At 46.4% G+C, this 22,508-nt stretch overlaps 1 protein-coding gene across 1 annotated transcript in view; it reads right to left on the bottom strand.

Annotated features, from left to right (window-relative positions):
- MSH3 (mutS homolog 3) overlaps positions 1 to 22,508 on the bottom strand; it is a 2,089,876-nt gene that overhangs the window by 657,057 nt on the left and 1,410,311 nt on the right. The window contains exon 16 of the mRNA XM_086960834.1: positions 3,470 to 3,534. Within this exon, the coding sequence (XP_086816960.1) occupies positions 3,470 to 3,534 (65 nt within the window). The remainder of the gene's footprint in view (positions 1 to 3,469; positions 3,535 to 22,508) is intronic.

Genomic DNA, 22,508 nt, shown 5'->3' with positions numbered 1-22,508 from the left:
GCCCAGGGCTGCAGAGGTCAGGGAGGCCAGTGGTGGACCCCAAAGGGCCCCATGTGACCACAAGAACCACCCTATCAGCTGATTAGGGGCACCAAAGCTAGTAGCCCTAGCAAGGTGAAATTTTCAAAAACGCCTGAGGGATCTCCCTTACACTTAGTTAGGAACCTCCCCCAGATGGATTCTGTTGGGCACAGCCAAACCTGGGACCCAAAGGCCCCAAACCTGGCCTGTCCCTCCAGTCAGCCAACAAAAGGGACCCAGCCTCCAGCTTTAGGTATCCAGAGGTTGACCCTGAGAGCACAGTACAACTCAGTCAAGGAAAGAAAGGCCTATATGGTGGAAAGTGATTGAGGAAGCTGAGCCCTACATTAGAGGAGCCTCACTTCAGTACTCCATCTCAACACCAGCCTTTTACTTTGCCAAAACACACCACAGGTAGAGATTCCCTATGGTGGAGACCCTATGATACCCTTAGGGTAAGGGATTGCTTAGTGGACCATGAGACAGGGGGTAACCATGCTAGTGCAGTTACTTCCTTATATGGCAACTTCGGCAATATAGGCTTACCTGGTCAAGGATAGCCTTATCTCCTTTCGTTTGGGGGGGGGGGGGTTGTGTAGGAAGGTGGACACCTGACTATGGTTACCCCAGATTTTGTGCCTAGTGTTTAGCTGGTTTTCGACTTAGTTGGCCTGGGATACTGCTAATCAGGGCCCCAGGCTATCTGCTCTCACTTTAAAATGGACTCCATGTACCCTAGGTACATCCCCAATTGGACACTGGGTCACCTTTGAGCACCTGTACAGTGTACTATAGGTACCCAGGGCATTGGTGCATCCAAGGCCTACCAGAGGCTGCAGCATGTATTATGCCACCCCGGCTGGCCACCCAAATTGACACAACTGGCTGATCACTCAGCTGGGGAAAGGTGGTGTAATCACCCCTTGCTTAGATATAGTATACCTATATCTAACCTTATATCTAGACACATATACACCTATAAGTCACTCCTATGGCAGGCCTTAACAATCCTGGAGGCAGAGTGCTTGGTTTTATGTGAGATGGAGCTCTAGCATGAGCTGAGCCTGTCTGCAGCTTTCGGAACCATGTCCTTATAGCTGTTCTAGGATATTGCCATACCATATGCTCTTAAGTGCATTATGAACCTCCCGGTTAAATGCTAACTATGGTTTGGCTTTATCAAAACATGTCGAGTAAGGTGTCATACGATTTGGAATACTACCCCCTCGCCAGTCCTGGTGGTGGGGGTAGCATTCCACCCTTCTAGAGGGAGAAGACATGTTATTCCTACTATTAACGGTTAAAGTTAGCCAGAGCCCCAGCATCACAAAATGGATGCTGCTGCCACAGACACAAGTCTGACCTCCTACTGCTGGGAGTCCTTCCAGCGAGGGAGGCTTGGACAATAGGTTTCCTGCCTTGGGAGGTGCTAGCACCACCCCAGACAGGATTTTGTGTATTGGGACAGGGAGGGCTGAAAGGATTGAGACACTGCTTCGGGCACACAAGGTGTCCCATGCATAGGCCAGTTCAAACCGGTGCTGGGGCACTCCAGCCCCAGCTCTGGCGCGAAACTGGACAAAGGGAAAGGGGTGTAACCCCCCCCTCCCTGTTCCCACCCATAGGAGGGACCTAGCAGGTAATCCAGCCCCTAAGATTGGTATATAGCTAGGAGCTAAGTCTAGAGACTTTAGATTATCCTGACTGAAACTTTGAAACGAAACTCTGGACCTTCATCACTCTACTTTGGAAGAAGACGACTGAAGAATCTCCCTAGTGGTCATGGAGTGACCACCATGCACAAGCAGGCACCATCCAGCGATCGACGACTTGCTTTGCCGCCGCCTCCCGCCGGAGCCCGAGCCATCTTGGCGACGATCTTTTGAAACTACACTGCTGGTCTGGTTGCTCCAAACTGGCCCTTGCTTCCCTCAAAAGAAGCAGCCCCTCAGACCTTGCTGGTCTGAGTAAGAAGCCTACATCGTATCCTGCCTGGGTTGCCTTTGCCATGTTTTGTTGACTCCAATCCTGAAGCCGACACCGCCGACAGCGAGAGCCTTCGTGGGACAGTCCGTGCCTGCCTCCTGGTCGTCGCCGACGCCTCCTGGTCCACGTGGCTGCAGAGACAAGCTTCCCATCAGCACCTGATTGCAACGCGACATCACCTGGTTCCATCCTGGTTCCTTCCTGGTCACTGACTAGTGACCCAGACTCTGTCCCCTCTGCTTTCAGGTCCTCTACATCTTCGATCCACCCTTGGATCCACCCGGACTCTTCTCTTCTGGCCACCTGCAGCATCTTTTAACCAAGGCTCCATAGAACTCCACGAAGAAACCCGACACACTTTGGGACCTATGCACCCGCTTCCTGTGGGTTAGGTAACGCGAGTACTGCGGTGCTCCTGTAAAGAGTAACTCTCCTAGTGTCCTAATTTCAAGTTGTTAGGTTCTAGTCCAGTCGGAAGTTTCCCAAACCTTTAACTTTCTATTTTTATGCACCCATTGACTTCTATGTGTGCACACGTGTGCCTTTAGACTTTGCACACGCATCCCGTGGGCCTCCTACTCCCTAACCATTGTTAATCCAGTGTAGCTCCAGCGATTCTCAAGGCCCTAGGCCTTGGGAATCGTGACGTGGTATTTATACAATTTTTTTAGCATATGGTTCTATCCATAGTTGTGCAACTTTTGTATGTTATATTAAGTTACTTGTTATGCGCTTGTGCTTCTGTGCTCATAAACAGTTCAGGGGATTTCTTTAGAAATAAATACATATATATTTTGAATATATATCCAGTGTGGTGTCCTTTCATTTGGTAATAAAGGGATTGCATATGGTAAAACAGCTGGCTTCACATGCCCTCTTGAGTTTAGCCTAAGACTGCTTTGTCCATGCTACCTCTAAGATAGCTGGTCTATAAGGTTGACTTTACAACCATCACCATAAGGGTTGTTTGGACTGGTGCAAGGTGCTCACTAGAATAGTGAACAACATATACCAGGCCAACTTCTCACAGGTATCATCATGGAATAGCATTTTTGAGTGGAGAAAAATGTTACATGTGGTAGCGAGCAGACAATCGTCAAAATTAAGAATATATAAACATAAGCACAGAAAGCGATCATCTGCATAGAATTTGAAGTGTACTCCTCAGAATTTTGACAAATCCCTTCGATTTGGATATCCTCAGAAATTGTAAGGAAAATATATCCGATTTGTAGGTTTCCAACAGTGAAAAATATATATTGGGAATCATTTTCAATGTTTTGATATCTTTCAGCAGCAACATGCACACGCATTTAGACACATTCAGTACTAGAGTAATGAAACTTTCTTAAGTACTATGTCCACAACTATTTCTAAACATAGGTAAACAAACATCATGAATGAGATAAAAAGATTAATACAAATCTTTATGTACAGAATGGGAATCGCGATTTTTACATACCTGCCAACTTTTGACCAGTCTGCTGGTATGGAAGCCACAAGAGTGTTCTTGACTTCAATCAAAAACTGAAGCAAACAAAAATACAAAGCTATGTATTATGATAAGCGACAAATAGATCATGAAATGCTTTAAGCAATTTAACCATACAAAAACAGTTTTCTGCCCAAAAAGCAGTGTCAATTCATAGTAACGTTGTGCAGTGAGTGCTAGCCCAAAAGAGATATATAAAAAATAAATAAAAATATAATAGTACAAGAAGGATTCTTTTTTTTTTTAAGCTTGTTGTTACCCGTCAGCTGCAGAGCAAGTTCCAATGTCTTTGAAGACAAATCTTAAATTAGGATCTTTTGGGGATCTAAGTTATGAAGGGTGCAAGATATTCACACCTTTCAGGAGCTCTAGTGGCCATATCTTTAACCTTATCAAAAAAAAGAATCGCAATAGTGTTAGAGGACCTTGCATTTCCCTTGAACGGTAGAAAGAAACAAAAGACACTAACCTCGAGGAGAAATCCAAAGGACGCCCTCAGTCTAGAATCCACTGAAAACAGTGCAATGGCTGCTAAAGGGAAGCATAAGGAGTTCTGGTGGTCTGCAGTGCAACTTTGTCTATAACTTAGGTGCGGGATCCAAAGTGCAGAATATGACCCCTGAGGCCGCCCGCTCTGGGATGGTCACTGCAGTAGTGAACGTGAGGGTTTACAAGTGTACTGTGGCCCAGAGAAGAAGGGAGTCTTTTGTTTGAAATATGTTCAGAAAATAATAAATTGGCGCTGTTTAAAAGTGCCAAACCAAGTCCATATTTCTAATTTTCATCTGGAATCATCAGTGCTTTAACTTAGTGGCTAAATGTCCACAGTCAAAAATCAAATAAAACTTTATTCGGATAAGGGAACTTATCCATAAAAGTGCAGACAAGTCAAAACAGTTACAGAATAAAAAGCCATTCTATCCTTATTTAAAAAGACAACAAATTCCTAAGATTGGTACAAATAAAACGAAATAATATTGGCACTGTATTAATACGTTTAAAGAAAGAAAACTATCCTTAAAACACAAAAAAAGAAAAGATACTAAACACAATATAATTTCTAAAACTTATTACACAATAGAGTAATCAATACTTTAAATATAACAATTAATCATAATCTTCTCGGAATTCGATGCATGATTTTAAAAAACAAAGTATAGGGACAATTGAGAACTCAGTGTCCAAACATTGTAGGGCTTGAAGCGCCGGGAGGCATTGGCGTAAACCCATGTATTTTACTAGCGGTAAAATCCAATTTCTCCGTGGGTGGTCATAGAGGCTGCAAAAGAACATTACATGGAGAAGCGATTGCTCTGACTGCCCATCACAAGGACAAGAGGAGAGGTTTGCGGACCAATCATTGGTCTTGGGGAAAGTCACAAAGCGGTGGAAAAAACTGAAACGAAACCGGGTCAGCAAAAGTTTGTCGTAATATGTTAATGTTGTTAGCAGTAAATAAGGCTGAATCCCCCAAGAGGTTTGTACTGCTAGGAGATTTATTTATTTATTTTATTTATTCCAAGTTTTATATATCGCGAACAAGATCTTTGCAGATATCAGAGCGCTTTACAGAAACAAGGGGTAGGGGCAACAAGAGGGTGATTAAACAAACTATTGAGTACAATATAGTAGTCGGTAGTAAGTGAGAATCAAAATAGGATAGCAATCATGTAAAAATATAATACCAATAAACAATCAGGTAACCAATAATACAAAAACGGTGCAAAGTCTTTGATCCAACAACAATAGAGTTCAGGTGAAATTGGCCATAAGGATTGCTTTTACCTCTTTCTTAAAAAATGCAGTGGAGGAGATAAGCCTGGTTCAGGAGGGAGTGCATTCCAGATCCTGGGTGCCATTCCTGATAAGGAGAGTTTGTATGTTTTTTCCTTCCGAAATCTTCGAGGTTTCAGGAGGAGATATTTTGTACTTCTATTGGATCTCGAGCCTCCTGATATAGACAGCTTTTGAGTGAGGTAGTTGGGTGACTTGTGGTGTACGGCCAAGTGTGTCATACAGGCAATTTTCAGCTGTATTCTGGCTTCAAAAGGCAGCCAGTTCAGGGATTTTAAGTCAGGGGATATATGCGAATGTTTTCTTGAACCAGTGATGAGTCTCGCGGCATCGTTCAAGGAGGCTCTTAGGGGTGCGGTTGTTGAAAGGGGGAGTCCGCTGAGGGCCACAATTCCGTAGTCTATGCGAGAGATGACTAGGGCTTGTACAGCAGTTTGGAAGTCCTTAGCTGGGAAGAAGGGTTTAAGTTTCCTCAAAGTGTTGATTTGGAAATTAGCTCCTTTAGTTGCTTTGCTAATGTGCTGCTGCATGTTGAGGTTGGCATCAAGTGTGATGCCTAAGGATTTTGCGGATTCCACGATGGTGGGTTGGACATTGAGCGCAGTTAGGTGATTGAGCCAGGTTTGGGTGATGGCGATTTTCGCAGGAGGTGAGATCAGAAGGAACTCAGTTTTCAGAGCATTTAGTTTGAGGTGATTATCGGCCAACCATGATTGGGTGTTTCTGAGTGTGGAGTTCAGAAGTTTGATGTCTTCCGGGGATTGTAGCTTGAGGTAAAGTTGAGTGTCATCGGCGTACATATGGAAGAGTACATTAGATGCTTGAAGCAAGGTGGTGAGTGGTTCCATGACGAAGTTGAACAATGTGGGGGATAGGGAAGATCCTTGTGGGACACCTACAGTTACAGGCACAGATGAGGACAGCACGTTGTTGATCTTGAACATCTGAGATCGGTTATGTAGGAAGGAAGTGAACCATTTGAGAACAGTCCCGGATAAACCAATTCTGGTATTTAACAGCTCCAGTAGGTTCTCATGTTTGACAGTATCAAATGCTGAGGAGAGATCAAGAAGGATGAGGAGGCAGGAGTCTTGCGATCAAGGATTTGGAGGGCGTCATCAATTATGTGCGTCATAGCCGTTTCCGTGCTGTGTTTCGCTCGGAAGCCTGATTGATGGGGGTTGAGGAGGTCAAACTGATCAATGTGTTTTGTCAGTTGGAGTTGTACGCATTTTTCCAGCAGTTTGGCCAAGGTGGGGATATTGGTGATAGGGCGGTAATTGTTTAGGTCAGCCGGGTCAGCTGTAGGTTTCTTGAGTATAGGCGTGACTTGCCCCACCTTGAGGGAGTCTGGGATGAGTCCTTGTTGAAGGGAGCTGTTAATGATTTTAGTCCAGAGTGGGAGGAGCAGGGGGTGAAGTCTTTTACAGCATTAGCAGGTAGGGGGTCTGTGAAGTGATTAGAGGGCTTCAAGGTGCCGAGCAGTTTGTGAATTGTTTCTTCAGAGTAGGTGTCGAAGGACGTCCATGATGCGTTGTTTTTAGGTTGAGTGGTAGTCATGCTGATGGGGCTAGAGAAACGGCTTACATCATTGAGGAGATCACTTCTTATGTTGTCGGTCTTTAGCTTAAAGAAAGCAGAAAAGTCTTCACAGTGTGGAATATCGTTTGTTGTGCTGTTTGATTGTAAGGTTTGCATCTTGTTTGAGTTTTGAACAGTTTTCTTGGTCGGTTTTTTGCTTGGTCCAGCTGGAGGCTAAAGAAGTCAGATTTCGAGCGCTTGATTTTCCTAAAGAAGGCATTTCTCTTGTTCTTAAGCGTTTTAAGGTGCAGTGCTGAGGGGTCAGATCTCCATGTGCGCTCTGCCATTCGCACAGCAAGCCTGTCTTCATTGAGTCTATCATACCAAGAGTTCGAGTTCTTGGTGGAGACTCTTCAGTTGCAGAGGGGGCGGCTTCGTTGATTATTGAGTTCATAGAATCGAGGTAGAGGTCGGTCAGTGATTGAACATCAGAGGCGCCCGAAGGGGGAAGGAGGAGACTGCAGGTGTGGGAGGGCAAGGAGTTAGGGTTAAGATTCTTCATGTCCCTTTTCCAGATCTTGGATTTGGTGGTTTGAGCCGGGTTAAGTTTAACTCTTTCGTTGATGAAGAAAGTGATAATGTGGTGGTCTGACCAGTCACAGGGTTGGATCGCCCCCAGTTGGGTAGAGTCCTCTTTGGCGATGATAAGGTCGAGGATCGAGCCTTTGTCGTGTGTCGGGCTGTTGCAGATTTGGGTGAGGTCAAGCGCATTAAGGAAAGTTTTGAGACTATTCACCACTGCGTCTTTCCGATCGTTCCAGTGGAGATTGAAGTTACCCAGGTAGATTTGAGTGATCTGCCGACCGGCGTTGGATGAGATTGTGTCCATGAGTTGTTGGGTGAAGGTGAGGTTGTCCCTGGGCGGGTGGTAGATGGCATGTAAAGACCATAAAGGTTTTGCCCTCGCTGGAGATATCGAGGCAGAAGAGTTCACAGGAAGTGAGGGAGGGGGAGGTGACTTTAGTAGCAGAGAGGTTGCTCCTAAAAATGCATGCGATTCCCCCGCCCGTCTTGCCGGTCCTGTCGAGTCTAATGATGTGGTAGTTGGGGGTGGGGGGGGTGGGGGGACTAGTATGTCCATTATAGGAGTTGAAGTTTCAGTTAGCCACGTTTCAGTCAGAATGGCTAGGTCAAGATCCATTGTTATGATGAGATCCATACTGTAATGAACGTTTGTCGGCTTTGGATAAACATACATTTTTCAGGGTGGTTCGTGATATGCTCACGATAGTTTCAGGGTGGGTAAAATAGGATTCTAAATTTAAATCAATAAAGAAATTTGAAACATAATCCAACCATGTAATGCTCTTCCATCTTTCTAGGGCGAGGCAGTCGGTAATCAGAGAGCGAGTAAGCTTACATTCATCTGTATGCCATATACGCTGCCATAGTAGGATCGGTTGGATGGCAATGATGTCAGATATATAGTCCATACCTAGTTCCAAGTGGCAGCCGTAGATTGGAGAGCTTTTGGGGACCGCTAGAAGATACCTTAGAAAACAGTTTTCCACCTTTTGGATGCATGCAGTGGCGGAAAAACCCCATATTCCTGCACCATATAGAGCTACTGAAGAGCATTTAGCGTGGTAAATCTGGAGCAGTTCGCGTGCCGGACGTTGGCCTAGATTCCGGGCAAACGTTTGCAGGGCCATTACTGTTCTAAGGAATAACAATGTCCTGGTTTGAATTGCTGGTCGCCAGTTTTGTTTATTATCGATCAGAATTCCCAGTCCACAGTCATCAAGAGGACAACGATATTGCAGAGAAGGGTCAGCGTTGAAACTAAGCCTGGGTGGAGTAAGCGGAGTTCCGTTAAGCGCAACTCCGCGAATGGCAAAAAAAACTCCACTGCTCTATGCAGCGCTCCGCAAGTGGCTGAGTGTATTAGATAAATTCCATTTGCTGTGATTTTCTGTGCCTGGTTCTTGTTCGCACTGTACAATCCTCGCGAATGGCAACATGCACAGCGCAAGCAGGAGCTGCTTCCTTTTTGTCGCTCGAGTAGATTTGTTTCTTGAGCTGAAGCTTTCTCAACGCAAACAGACGGTTTTTCAATACGAGCGGTCGTGTGCATACGCGACCGCATGCAATGAGAAATCTGACCGCCCGCAATGAGAAATGTCGCCGGGAGGTTGATTTTCAACACTTGCGCATCTCGCCGGTAGTTGGATTTTTGTTGCTCGCCAACTTGATGTTGATGATCACGAATGAGGGAAAAAACTCTGCTCCGTGAGTTTTTCAGAACTCTGCGAGCTCCGCGTAATGCAGAGTGCGGAAAACTCTGCAAACTCGAGTGGAGCGGAGTTCACCACCCAAACTTAGTTGAAACCCAGTGTAAATAAGGAATGGGAGTAAACCAGAATATTTCAGAACAACCAAAACGCGTCCACTAGTGTCTAGGAGAAAACATACTCTTGCTGTTGTATGGCTCGTCCAAAAAGTGCACCCAGTGGTTTGCAAGTAATTGAGTCTCCAGAAAGAAGATTGGAGGGAAACACATGTATATTAATATATTTTATGGATACTATATAACAGAGGAACAGGAGTGTGTTGAAAAACAACAATTGTAGGAGGTTCAATGAAGATGACCTGCTTGGTTTATGAGACAAAGTATAACATATAACAGAGGATGCTTTCTAGTGTGGTTATAACATAACTGATCAAAGGGCTTAAAGTCTCCCGTAGTATTTTAATGACTGGTTGGATGTAATGCAGGTGGAAAGTGATAAAGCACACATTGGCGTTCAGAAGAAAGGACAATAGACATTGGTGAAGTATTGCCACCGTCAGACTCTCCAAAGGATACCATATTGCTAAGGCAAAATCTCTGTTTTGTGTTCTATCAATTAGAAATTAAATTTAAAAGGAGAATTTGCATGGGGAGCCCTCTGGAGCATAGTGTTAATGGTAAGGAGTAGCACCCTGCAAAATATGTCAGACATTTAGAGTTGTTTGGTGACTGAGAGGGGGCTTAGATTGTTCTCTTCATCAACTATAAATTTACCCTAGCAAAGGAGGAAAGGGCATATACTAACTAAATGAAAGGATTACTCTAGAGCTGAGGATGATACGGTTTCAGACAGTGTAGTTAAATCTTATCAAAGATGCAAGGTAGATATTGAAGGTCCAGAAAAAGAGAGACTCTGTTACTTTCCAATACGCTGTTCATTACTCGACATACGAATGACAAGCCTTGCTAAAACCGATAGGTTCAATTTTTCTTATTGGAAGTGTTTTGTAATAGTTAGGTGACTGTGTTTGCTGTCCCCAGCTGCTCTAGAAAAAGATATCCCATAATGAGGCAACATGTGTACCCTCGAAGAAGCGTGTTAGAAAATGTGTAAGAAGATGATACTTGTGATGTACGTGGTGAACTTGAATGGCATAATTGTTTAATTTGGGAACAAAATAGGGATCTGAATACACAACAAGTTATCATGAGGGCAAAGTAAAACAAATGATTGCTTAGTGTTGCTTTACAACAGGCTCTGAATCAAGCACTTCCTATGCAAAAGTCATAAACCAGCAATGAAAATGCTGCTATGTCAGGAAAGTCAATACATCGAAGAATATACCCTAACTCAATTAGAAAACATGACTTGATCATGCATAATCAAAACTTAATGGGAACACAAACTGAACACTATAACTCAGCTTATCAAAGCAATGGCAAAACTAATGGCATGAGGTCGTTTCCACACATTATAAGATAAAGCTGTCTAGAGCCACAGCAAAAAGTGGAGCAACTAAGCCAAGAGCCTTATTTGAACAATCCATCTCTAAAAGGGAATGACATGCAGTATAAAGGGAAGAGTACTGATCATTGATAACGAGGACCATAAAGCTGATGGTGAGTGAGTTTTCTTGTTCAGTACCACTTGTTCTGAGGTGACAACTGCAGAGGAACCAAAGACTGGATGTCTCTTGGAAATGTAACTCCACTTAAAACGTGGTGGTGATGCATCTGCCTTTTCTGTGTCTTAAGCTTTTTAAAGACATCAGTAGAAGACTTGATGAAACAGTCAGCAGAAGTGATGCTTATGCTTCTCCATTCTGGGGCTCAGCCTCCCTCTAGACATTCCTATAATGAAAGAGTCACTAACATTAAACCCTCAGCTGAGCTAGCTTATTCCAAGCAGCCCCCAAAGCATACCTGTGCGCCTCATGATGATATCCAGTCAGGCTTGTCTTCATTACTTGCAAAATGAACAAGTTATTCACCTTTGGTAACACTCTTTCTGGTGGATAATCACACATTCCTCACCTTGTGAATATTCCCCAAAGTGACAGACTGGATCTGGAAACCCAAAAGCAGTACTCCTGCATGGCGGTAGGTGGCCTTGTGAGGCGCAGCACAGTTCTTCTTGAGAAGTGACCAGCAGGGTCGCTTTAAGAGCCACCCAGGCATGCCAACATTAGTTGCTCTAACAGTCTTGTGTGTAAATTGGCCATTATGGAGATCTCTAGTTTGGGACCTTTTAAGATGATAAAAGATTTTATTACACAGAATGGGGAGGTGGAAGGGCCAGACAGGAATCTGCAGTTAGATGCAGTATCCACCTAAAAGAGCATTACTGAAGGTAAGTAACTTGTTCTTCTGATGGATATTACTAACAGCAGATTCCTCACATTGTGAACTGATACCAAGCATTACCTCTGACGGCGATGGGTATGTGGAATTGCTCAGACAAAAAAGTACTGCAGAACTGAACACATCTAGACGGACTGAGTGTCAAGACCATAGGGCTTTAAGTACGTGTGCAGGGGGCGTGGCTAGGGAAGATGGCCAACAGAATGCGTCCATAGGGAGTTCCAGCTCCCTGCTGCATAATCCTGCCTCATGCTGCCATGCATGCTGTAGCATGCGGTGCCCGCTGCTACTCAATGATCTTGGCTGGTGGGCTCCCACTGGCTTACAGCCCTTCCCACAGCATAGGGGACTGGAGGCCTGGTAGACAACCCAGTACAGGCCTGGTGCACCCACATCACCGTGCATTGAGCTGTATGGCCTGGAGGCCCTGCCAGAGGTTGGGGTGCTTTGAGCAAGGTTCGCTGCGACATCGAGGGAGAGCCCTACTCTCTCCACAGGAGCTGAGGCCCGACTTGATTGCCCCGAAGGGTCCTGGAGCTGTCCGTGGGCCCAATCGGTCAGCATGGCAGCCCGCCAGCCAGCAGCCCGGCGGATGTCAGTCACAGGTGCCTGAGGGGTGATAGCTAAATTAACCCACTGGGGTCTCTTTCCTCCATCATCTTTGTAGGCACTGGAGCGCTTGGGAAGACCAAGAGCTATCTATGGGCCTGAGCCTGCACCCCTTTGTTGGCAACTCTTGGCCTTAGAAAGCCTATCCCCTGACCCAATGGGGCTGCAGGGGTGTGGGGGCCCTGCAGCGCTTCACCCGTGAGAACCTGGAGACAACTGCGGAGGCTGCGCCTCCTGCCTTGGCTGGCTCCCTTGGCGGCTCCCACCTGCAAAGAAAAAGACAGAATGTGAGCAGAGCGCTGGGGCCTCACGGAGGATCACCATGTCTGACATACAGGAACGTCTCAGCACTATGGAGTGCCTAGCCTCGTATCAACGCCCGGTAGGTCTGTCTTCAGGTGCCGAGGGTCTGTGGGGGGACGTGTTGACCTTGGAGCTTTCTTACGGTGACCTTGGGACTTGAGATGATGCCTACATGCCCGGTGGTTGGAGGGTTTCCGGGGGGATGTGGAGGGTCTTCAGAGGCGCCCGGGGGCCTGGCAGGGAATTCATGTTGACACCCCTACATCCGTCGCTCTGTGGCCTGCCTGTGGTGGCAGTGAGTGGTCGTCCCTTGGACTGCTGGTGCCTCCTTGTCACTGTTCTGCTGCTTGTCTTGGTGGTTCTTTTTACTGTCATCGATACCAGTTAAAAACTGGTTATCCTGCAGTGGATGGTGCCTGGAATGGTCTCCTTGGACACCCTCATTAGGCTATGACCTCTGGTGTCGGTCCTCTGTCTTTGCGGCGACTCACGCTTGGATGCCCACATGGGCTACAGACTTAAATTTGACAGTGATTCAGAGGGTTTTCTGAGCCGGCCTGTGCTTCCCTGGATGCATCATGGGGAAAGATAGGCCTACGAGGCACCAATAGGGCAATACCATTACACAGTATACTCCCCCCGTCAGCCTACTCATCAACTCACTCGCTGAGAGACATCGGAGCATTCTCCGGAGCGTAAGGCGGAGCCCTCGTGAGCAACCCTCTTGGAGGCTATACAAGGCACTAGAGCAGTGCTTGAGGGACAGATAGTGGGAGTCTCAATTGAGGTCAATCTGTTACATGCAGCTCCTCATAAAGTTGATGAATAGTGGAGAATGCGGAAACCAAAACCACAACATTCCAGGATGAGGTGCGCCTCTTAAAACAACAAGTCTCCCAACTTCCAGTATTCTCTCACACCTTAGAGGACCACTTGGGGACACGGAGGGGCGATTGCGCTGGAATAATATGCGCTTGCTGCACTTTCCAGAGAGAGGGCCAGTCGGTGGAGCAATTCCTTGGGAACTGGGTAAGACAACCTCTGCACCATAGAGATTTATCTAACCTCTTTGTTATTGAGAGGGCACACAGAACGCTTCTCCTGTGACCCTCCTCTAGGGGCCCTTATCACTAAACTTCACAATTAGAGAGACAGGGATGCAATCCTGAGGGCTGCCATGAAGATAACTGTCCCGCCATTTGTGAACTATAAGATTGCAATTTATCCAGATTACACTCAAAAATTACAGGAGCGAAATAAATTCTTCTTGGAGGTTAAGAAAAAGATGTTGGAAATGGACCTCATGCACATGGTCTACTACAGTGCAAAACTCTGTGTAATGCAGCAGGAATGTATCACTTCTGTGCGCATCCGAGGATGTATGGTCCTGGTTGGAAGAGTCGGACAGGATTCCTGTGTTCCTTCTGATTGCCACGGATCCCTTCCATACCTGCAATAGGCGAATGGAGGGCAGATGGCCCAGGTATGGGTGAAGGGTCCCTCCTAAGGCCCAGAGTGTTCCCCACATTGTGGTCCAGGAAGTCATCACCATTGACATTGCTGAGGCTTTGTAGTGACCGAGACTCTGCTAACTGGCACCCCTGCGGCTGAGGGGCCTCTAACTCCCCTTCCCCAGGAGGTGACGATGTTCCTGAAACTGAGACTTCCTAAATGGTTATGGAAAGTTTAAGTGTGGATCGATGTGGGGGGTGATTTCTCTGTATGGGAGGTCATGCCTACTACTGCTTTTGTTGGATGTCGTGGGGTTGGGGGTCTTCCTGCTGCAAGCACGCTGCTGGGTGTCTCCTGGAAGGGGGGGTGGGGAGGAAGGGGACTGACACCCTTGTAATGGGGGAAATGAGTTAATGAATATGTTTTTTCTTTGACCGCGCTTGGTTTGTACTTTCCAAGTCAGTGGGTGCCCAGAGGCTTTCATGCCTTGTGTTGACACTTGTTGGTGTCTTGGGGGGAGGAGGTTGGGTACCGATGATGTACGTCCTGGCATATCTAATTTTCTGGGGTTGTGTGATGAACTGGTTATGTTATGCTTGTCCGTGAGAGTTGTGTATTTTTCACGTATGTTGACCTGTGGGTCGCTGCCATCTGTTCACACGGGGGTTGGGGGGGGGTGAGACATCAGTATTTGGGCGCATCATTCATTCAGTATGGGTTTGCGTTTGGAGAGTAGGAAGTAGTGGCGCTCTGAGTGGTGTGATCTTGTGACTTAGATAGGTGTGCAGTAGGCACGCGGTGCAAGGCAGGACAGGGGAACACAAACCCTTCGGGAAAAACACCCCTGAAATGGTTTAGGGAGGCCTAGACCAAACGGAAGGAGAACAGATCCTGTGCACACGCACGTGTGGTAAATAGTCCGGGTGTAAGGACTTAGGATTCTACTGAGAGAAAGTAGTTGCTTCAAAAGAAGAAGAACGTAGGATAACGAGATTTGTGTGGATAACGTTTTTTTAATATAAGTCATATGGTGGACAGTACAGTTAGACAGTAGCCAGCCGACACGTGTTTCGTCACACCCTGTGGGTGGTGTAACTCATCAGGGCTAGAGAAAGGCACAAAAGGAAGGGAGGAAGGAGGAGAAATGAAAACAAAATGAATGACTTATAATTGAAAACAAAAAACACAGCATGGAAGTGTGGGTGAAGATATTAAGTGATCGTGGGAGTCACGTACAAGGAAGCAGATGTAGAGGGGCAATACTTGTTGATTCAAGCTATGTTGGATGGTACAGATATATATTCATTGCTTATACCTTCTTACCCAATATCGAGATGGGCAATTTTTGCTTACAGTGCCTAATGTCTTTCCGCTAGCACTGGACTGCCAGGTTCTCTTGGCCATTGACTTTAACTGTATCCTGAACAGAGAGCTCTATAAGAACCCACCACGCATGACTAACTCCCTCAGGGAGGTCCCTGCTTAGCTAGGTCTGTGTGATATTTGGAGGGATATCCTCCCTGGTTCAAAGGAATTCACTTGCGATTTCCCAATTCATGGTACCTACAGTAGACTACAGTAGACTGGATCATATTGTAATGTCTGCGCTGCTGGGGGGGCATTCAGGGTCGTCCATCTATACTGTTATTTGTCGGATCTTGCTCCAGTGCTCTGTAAGGTCTGGTAATGGAAAGGGCAGCATGAGATCCCTGCTGACCTGGAGACTGCTGTCTGAGATACTCCAGGCCATGGGCGGTAGGGAGATGTTGTCGGAGGCACTGTCAGGAGTTATTTTTAATTAATTTGTCCTCAACTGCCTATAGGTCTACTGAGTGGAAGGCAATGAAAGCTTTGATATGGGGCGTTGTGTTGGCCTCTCCTGCAGGGTTAGGCAAACACTGTGTGCCAAACTGCTTGGAAGGGAGGACGAGCTGGCACGCATGCACCAGCTCTCCCCGGCTGATCCGGTGGAGGGGCAGCGGGAATTGGAGATTCAAAGACAGGTGGAGGATGTGAGAGATAGATTAAACAAATACAAGCTGGGGTTCTACCATCAGCTCTTCTATATGGAGGGAGATAGCATTGGGTGTTTGCTAACTTGGATCCTTTGCTGAGAGACTCCTCCTCTCCCCATACTCCATACAAAGCCCACTCAGGGCAGAGATGTATGCACGCAGAAGGGCATACTGGAACTCTCCAGGGCGTATCTGGAGCAGGTGTATAGCTGTACCCGCCCTCCTGACCCTGAACGCATATCTGCATTTTTGACCACACCAGTGCTCCCCCGGCTGCAGGAGGCAATGCTCCTAGTCCTTGAGGCGCATCTCACATTGGAAGAGATCTGGGTGGTCTTGGGCTGCTACCCAGGGGGCAAACAATTACACTCACCGCCGTGACGGGAACGGCTTGTCCAGCAGCCAGCTCCCTTCTCCGCTCCAGCACGCCGTGAGGTAAACGGCCAGCGAGGACCACAACTCCCAGGTGCCCCAGTGGCAGAGGCGCACCTGGGACGTCAGACACAGTGCCTGGAGGCGCCAACAAAGAGCGGAGCGCCGAGCGCTCTGTGGGGGCAAACGATTACACTCACCGCCGTGACGGGAACGGCTTGTCCGGCAGCCAGCTCCCTTCTCCGCTCCAGCACGCCGTGAGGTAAACGGCCAGCGAGGAGCACAACTATCAGGTGCCCCAGTTGCAGAGGCGCACCTGGGACGTCAGACACAGCGCCCGGAGGGGCCAACAAAGAGCGGAACACCTCCCGTCCCGCGGGACGCGCGCGGGCGGCGCCGGGCTGAGCCCGGGAAGAGGGCAGGCCGTCTGTGGCCGTCAGAGGTCGGAAGAGGCTGGGCTGGGCCACCCCCCTTGGCAGTCCCTTCTTATCATCCTCGGGACCTACTTCAGGTCAGTGATAAAGCATATTATATTGTCTAAATAAACAGCTTTGAACTATGGGGAAAAAGACACCGGCAGTAACTAGGCCAAAAGACTCGCCTAAATTGGCTCACCCATCAACTACTACCACCCCGCGGCCAACATTGACCGCCATTGATAAAATGCTCCAGAAGACTATTGATGTTGTTGCGACTGCCATTCAGAACACAGAAAGGCGCTTTTCACTCCTATCAAGCCTGCCCCCCCTTCTGTTGAACCATGATAATTCAGTGGACTCTTTACTTGTTGCTTCCTATGCAGGACTTCCAGGCATAGACTCTAATGAGAACTGCATAATTGTGGACACAGCCCCATTGGCACAATTCACCCCAGGTAGCAGGTTATCATCAACTCCCACCTTGCCCAGGCCTGACATGAATATCAGTCAAGATTCCTGCACACTATTGGTAAACGACCACCCACGTTTAGATGGTAACGACTCACACGTGGATTCTGATATATCAAATACTGAGGGAGATAAAAGCGATAGCATCCCTGTGCGAACCCGGGGCCAAAAAGCCAAAAGAAAACTGAAGCACCTAGACACTGAGTCATCACTAAAAATACACAGAACTAAAGGAGGGCGCAAGCGCAACCGGAGGGCCCCTGCACCCGCAGAACAGGAAAGGAACAAGGGAGAAGACGAAATCATGGCAGACAAAACCCTGCCCACAGAAGTTACCGCAGCATCAGGGAATGAGGCATTTTGGGGGAGGATGGAGACACTATTGTCCACCCTCCTAGGTCCAATTAACCAACAAATCCTAAATTTGGATAAAAGGCTGAGAGTGTTGGATGATCGTGTATCAAAACTGGGTACAGGGCAGACTTTAACAAATAAAGCTGATGTTGGGACACTAGGTTCTATCAAGGCTAAAAACAGTGGTCCCAATACTAATACCAACTCAAAAACAGCGGGCCATATTAAACCAACCCCAACTACGCCTGCACCTAGTACAAGTAAAAATCAACCCCCACCCAAACACGCTCCTAATCTAAATACAACTAAAACAGCCAGTGTGGCAAGGACGGACCCTAACACTGATAAAAGTAAAAGGGCCCCAACCCATCAACCCAAGAACAATCCCCAAAATCGCCCCATAGTTCAATCCGAATCCAACATGGCAACTAATATGAAGAAGATGCCTACCCGCATCAATCTTCCTCCTGAATGCGGGGCATATGTGTTGATTCTGGTCAACGTGCCTAAACTAAAGAATGACCAAGAAGAAAACCACACAACTCTCAATAATAGGATCCTCCACTGGTTATCCACTAATTTTAATTTTCCAATGGAAGGAGCGAGGGAGATTATTCAAACACAAAGAGTTGGGTGGGTGGGTCCACTGAGAAAAAAGTTTGAGGGAGACGGCGTAGTCATAAATTTTAGGTCCCCTCAATGGGCTCAAAAAACCCTCGCTAATGCGCCATTACCCTCACCCTGGGAATTTAACACGACTTTGCTCCCCCTGGGTTACTTTTATAGACATCTAGCCCCAGCTCCCAATCCCATGTTTAATCCGGCCGCGCAACTTCAGGAGCGAAATCTTGGAATCAGGGACCTATATCCATCCCACCAACTGAACCAAGATTTCAACCTCATGAACGGCCCAGCCAAGCGCTATCAGACTAAATTCATGGGACATTCGACGCCATATCCACACTTCCCCATCATGCCCCCGCACAATTACAGCGAGAGGCTACACTTCAGTCCCAATGTAAATTCCAATTCTGGTTATAATGCGTTGAGGCCTATATACAACATCCCAACCTATAACCGGTTTGAATATGCCTTCTCAAACTTAGAAGAACAGGACTGACTGGGGATAAAGGGAAGTAGTGATGAATGTCGAGATGCAAGTGTCGATATTGAGGAAAATTTACCCCCGCTGTCAGCTATTTCAACTCGGGAAATATTGGCACAAAGCCATATTATCACACCTGCAACTACAGAAGAGGTTGTACTTTTTACACCAACTACCCCTACGAAGAGTACAGCTAAGAATGTTAGAAGTAAACCAATTAGACATACTAAACATTGTGATCTATCCATTCTTTGCTGGAATGTGGCAGGGCTAGAGTCAAGATTGTTAAACCCAGAATGGGCTCAGACACTGGATGGCAAAGACATTATTATGTTCCAGGAGACCTGGGCTGTGGAGAACCTATACATCGAAGGGTATCACTGTTTCAGTGTGACAGCACCCAAGCCAAACTTTGGACGTGCAGTGGGAGGCTTGTTTATTGGCATTAAGACATTGGCCGGCGGCACAATCACAGACCTTTCAAGAGGACACCCGAATATACAGATTTTAGAGTTCAAGCGAAAGACCCGGATTTATTTAATCAACTTTTATAACAATGATTTTTGTTCTGTGCCTAACAAAAACTTTGAAGCACTCTCTAAGACTTTACGGAACCTTGAAACCAGTTTTGTAACTGGGGAGGAAACAGGGATCCTAATTGGGGGGGATTTTAATGCAAAAATTGTTAAGAATTGTAGCACTGAGGACAGAAATCACTCAGACCAGGCTGAACGCAGGGGAATTGAACTAGCTAATATACTAACCGAGCACACTCTAAGTAATGTTATGGATATAAGCCATGCTCCTAGCGAATTCCATGCCCCTACTTTCAGAGGGCGGGACTGTTCTTCTACAATTGATTTTATTTTCATGTCCCCCCAATTATTAGACTGTGACAAAATCTAAAGTGATAGAAACCTCGTTTGGTGACCATAACCCCCTCACTGTGACGTTAAAATGAGGCCGCAATAAGGTTTATGCTAACTTAAATGGGGCAAGAGATATCACACCCACAGGTGATGGCCTGCGCCGGAAATGGAGGGGAGTTGACAGTGGGGCCATACTAGAAAGTGTAAACAGGGTACACCCTAACCTAATTACTTCTTGCCTAACTATGGATGGGAACTGCCACAGGATAATCGATAATTTCGGTAAACTGTGTTCAGCAATAAAAGCTTCTTTGTCAGTCCCATTACCAAAAGAGCGGAAAGAACCCAGGTGGTTTGACTCTGCCTGCTCACTAGCAAACAGGGAACTGCGCAGGGCATTAAGCACTAAAACCAAGGTGTCTAGCGGAGGTCCAGGCAGCCAGGAAATTTTATAAATTTAAGATAGCCGGAAGGAAGGCCGCATTATTAACAGAACAATGGGAGTCGCTGGTTTGGAGCGCTAATTTGAAAAACAGCGGACTTTTTGGGTCAGCTGTCAGAAAAACGCGTGAAATGGGCAAACAACTAACCCCAATTAGTTGCAACATAACCAGCAACTCTTGGGAGGCCCATTTCTCTAAAATATATGCCGCCCCACCTGAAGACATACCTGGCTCTCCCCGTGGTCAGCTTTACGGCTTAAAAATAGATCTCCATGAGGTGGTGACAGCCATCAAAGAGAGCCTTGAAAACAAGGCGCCAGGTCCTGATGGCCTACCCATAGATGTAATTAAGCATAGTCCAGACCTATGGGCACCAATCCTCCTCAATGTTTTTAACAGCCTCCCCGCAGTCCCCATGCCCAATACCTGGGCCACTAGCATCATAGTTCCAATTTTTAAAAAAGGTGAGAGATTGGACCCAGTGAACTATCGCCCGATTTCTCTCCTGGATAACACCTTAAAAATTCTAGGACGAATAATTTACAACAGGGTGGTAAAGTGGACCGAAGATACGGGTCTATTGGAACCATGCCAGATGGGATTCAGAAGCAGGGTGGGGACGGTCGAGCAATGCTTGACTCTGAAACTGATCGTTGAAAAGTATAGCATTGCCCGATCGTCCCCTATCTACCTAGCATTCATGGATCTTTCATCCGCTTTTGACCCTGTGAATAGATCCAAATTATGGGCAATTCTTCTGAACTACGGACTGGACGAGGCCCTTGTTAACTTCCTGGCATACCTCCACACTGACCTCAAAGCACAAGTTAGGATCGGGGCGGGCGGAGAAGTATCCGGACCCATTAATATCGGCAGAGGGGTAAGACAGGGGTGCGTTTTAGCACCCCTGCTGTTCATCATCTACATTAATGGCCTGGCCAAAGCTCTAAAACAAGTGACTAGTGATGTACCAACTATCCAGGGGCTTCCATTGCCAGTTTTACTATACGCTGACGACGCGGTCCTGATGGGACGAACACCTAATGCCCTTCGTTTACTCGTTAAAGGTTTCGTCCAATACATGGAGGGCTTAGACCTGCACGTCAATTTTAAAAAATCTTTTATCAGGCCATGTGGCCCCGGGAAACGCAAACTCAATACTATACACATAGGGACAGACAAATTAGAATCTGTAACCTCATTCCCGTATCTTGGTTTGGTTTTCGCAGCGAACGGCTCATGGAGTGGGCATAAGGCCCACGCCATGGGCAAGTTCTCGAAAGCCAACAATTCTATTTTGAGTTTGCCCGACCCAAGAAAATAGGTGCACTAGAGCTATTTAAAAAAAATTTAAGTTACAGTGCCTACCAGTAGCTACATACGGGGCTGAGGTTTGGGAATTGGGAAAAAGCCCCGGCATCCAGCGAGAAGAAGGTCGATTCTGTAAGAAAATCCTGGGTGCCCCAATATCCTCCTCTGAACTGATCTGCCATGAGGAACTTAACCTCCCCTACGTATGTGACTTTATCAGATCTAGACCAGCTCTCTTCTGGATTAGGATCTGGAGAAATGATTCAGCAACCCTAACCCAAAATATCATAAAAGACTGTCTTAAATGTGATCACGGCATGTCAATCCCCTGGCTCGCGGGTGTTTTAAAAACACTGAGTGATGTGAACAGGGAAGATCTATTCTCCGATCCCAGTAAGATTGAACTTAAAGATAAAACTGAGGTCAAACAAGCACTGTACGCACTTTATAGCTCAGAACGAATGGAAAGAGAAATCCTCAAATCAACTGTTGTGATTTATCAGAGAAATGATTTAAGCAGGAGCAACCTTGCACAATACCTCACTTTACCTATGACTAATTGGGAGCGATCACTGCTGTTCCGGCTAAGGGTGGGCTCTATAAAATTCTTGCTGGGATTTCCCCTGGGCTATCAGCATACAATAGACTATGAACCATGCCCGTGTGATGGTATTAGTAAACAGAATAATTTGCACTTTCTATTTTTCTGTAAATTTTATTTAAAATATATTAACTGGTTTTTAACTCAGTATTTTAGTAAACATAGACCCCTTTCGTTAGGGGAATCCTACTCAATGTTACTTTCCCTGGATACAGATGAATTAATTTACCGCACTAGCACTTTTTTGAGACTCATAACATGTGTACGTAAAACAATGGAAAACCCCTGAAAATCGTCTTATGAGAAATGCATCAGTTTTTAACAATTTATGAATTCTATAAACTTGTCTCTGTTGTGCAAATGTATGTTTTTTATTGTGGTACTTTTATGAATTTTATGAAATTCGAATAAAGGTCTTTTGAACTTTGAACTTGCTACCCAGGGGAAAGGCGCTGGGAGGAGATGGCCTCCCTTAAGAGTTTTACCATGCCTTCTCCCCCTGTCTTACTCAACCCTTGTTGGAGGTTTATCGTAAGGCGAAGGCCACACGTGTGCACCCTGAGGCTATGTGGGAGGGTTGCATCTCTATGATGATGAAGCCAGTCGTGGATGATCAGTCCTCCTACAGACTACTCTTTATGAATAATACAGACATGAAGGTACTCTGTAAGGCACTGTACCTTCAGTTATGACCTGTGATTGCTCAAATAGTACACGACAAC

The sequence above is a fragment of the Lissotriton vulgaris genome, chromosome 3_1, assembly GCF_964263255.1.
Source record: "Lissotriton vulgaris chromosome 3_1, aLisVul1.2, whole genome shotgun sequence".
Classification (NCBI taxonomy): Eukaryota; Metazoa; Chordata; class Amphibia; order Caudata; family Salamandridae; genus Lissotriton; species Lissotriton vulgaris.
Note: the sequence above shows the minus strand (reverse complement) of the source record. Positions and strands in the feature narration are given on the sequence as shown.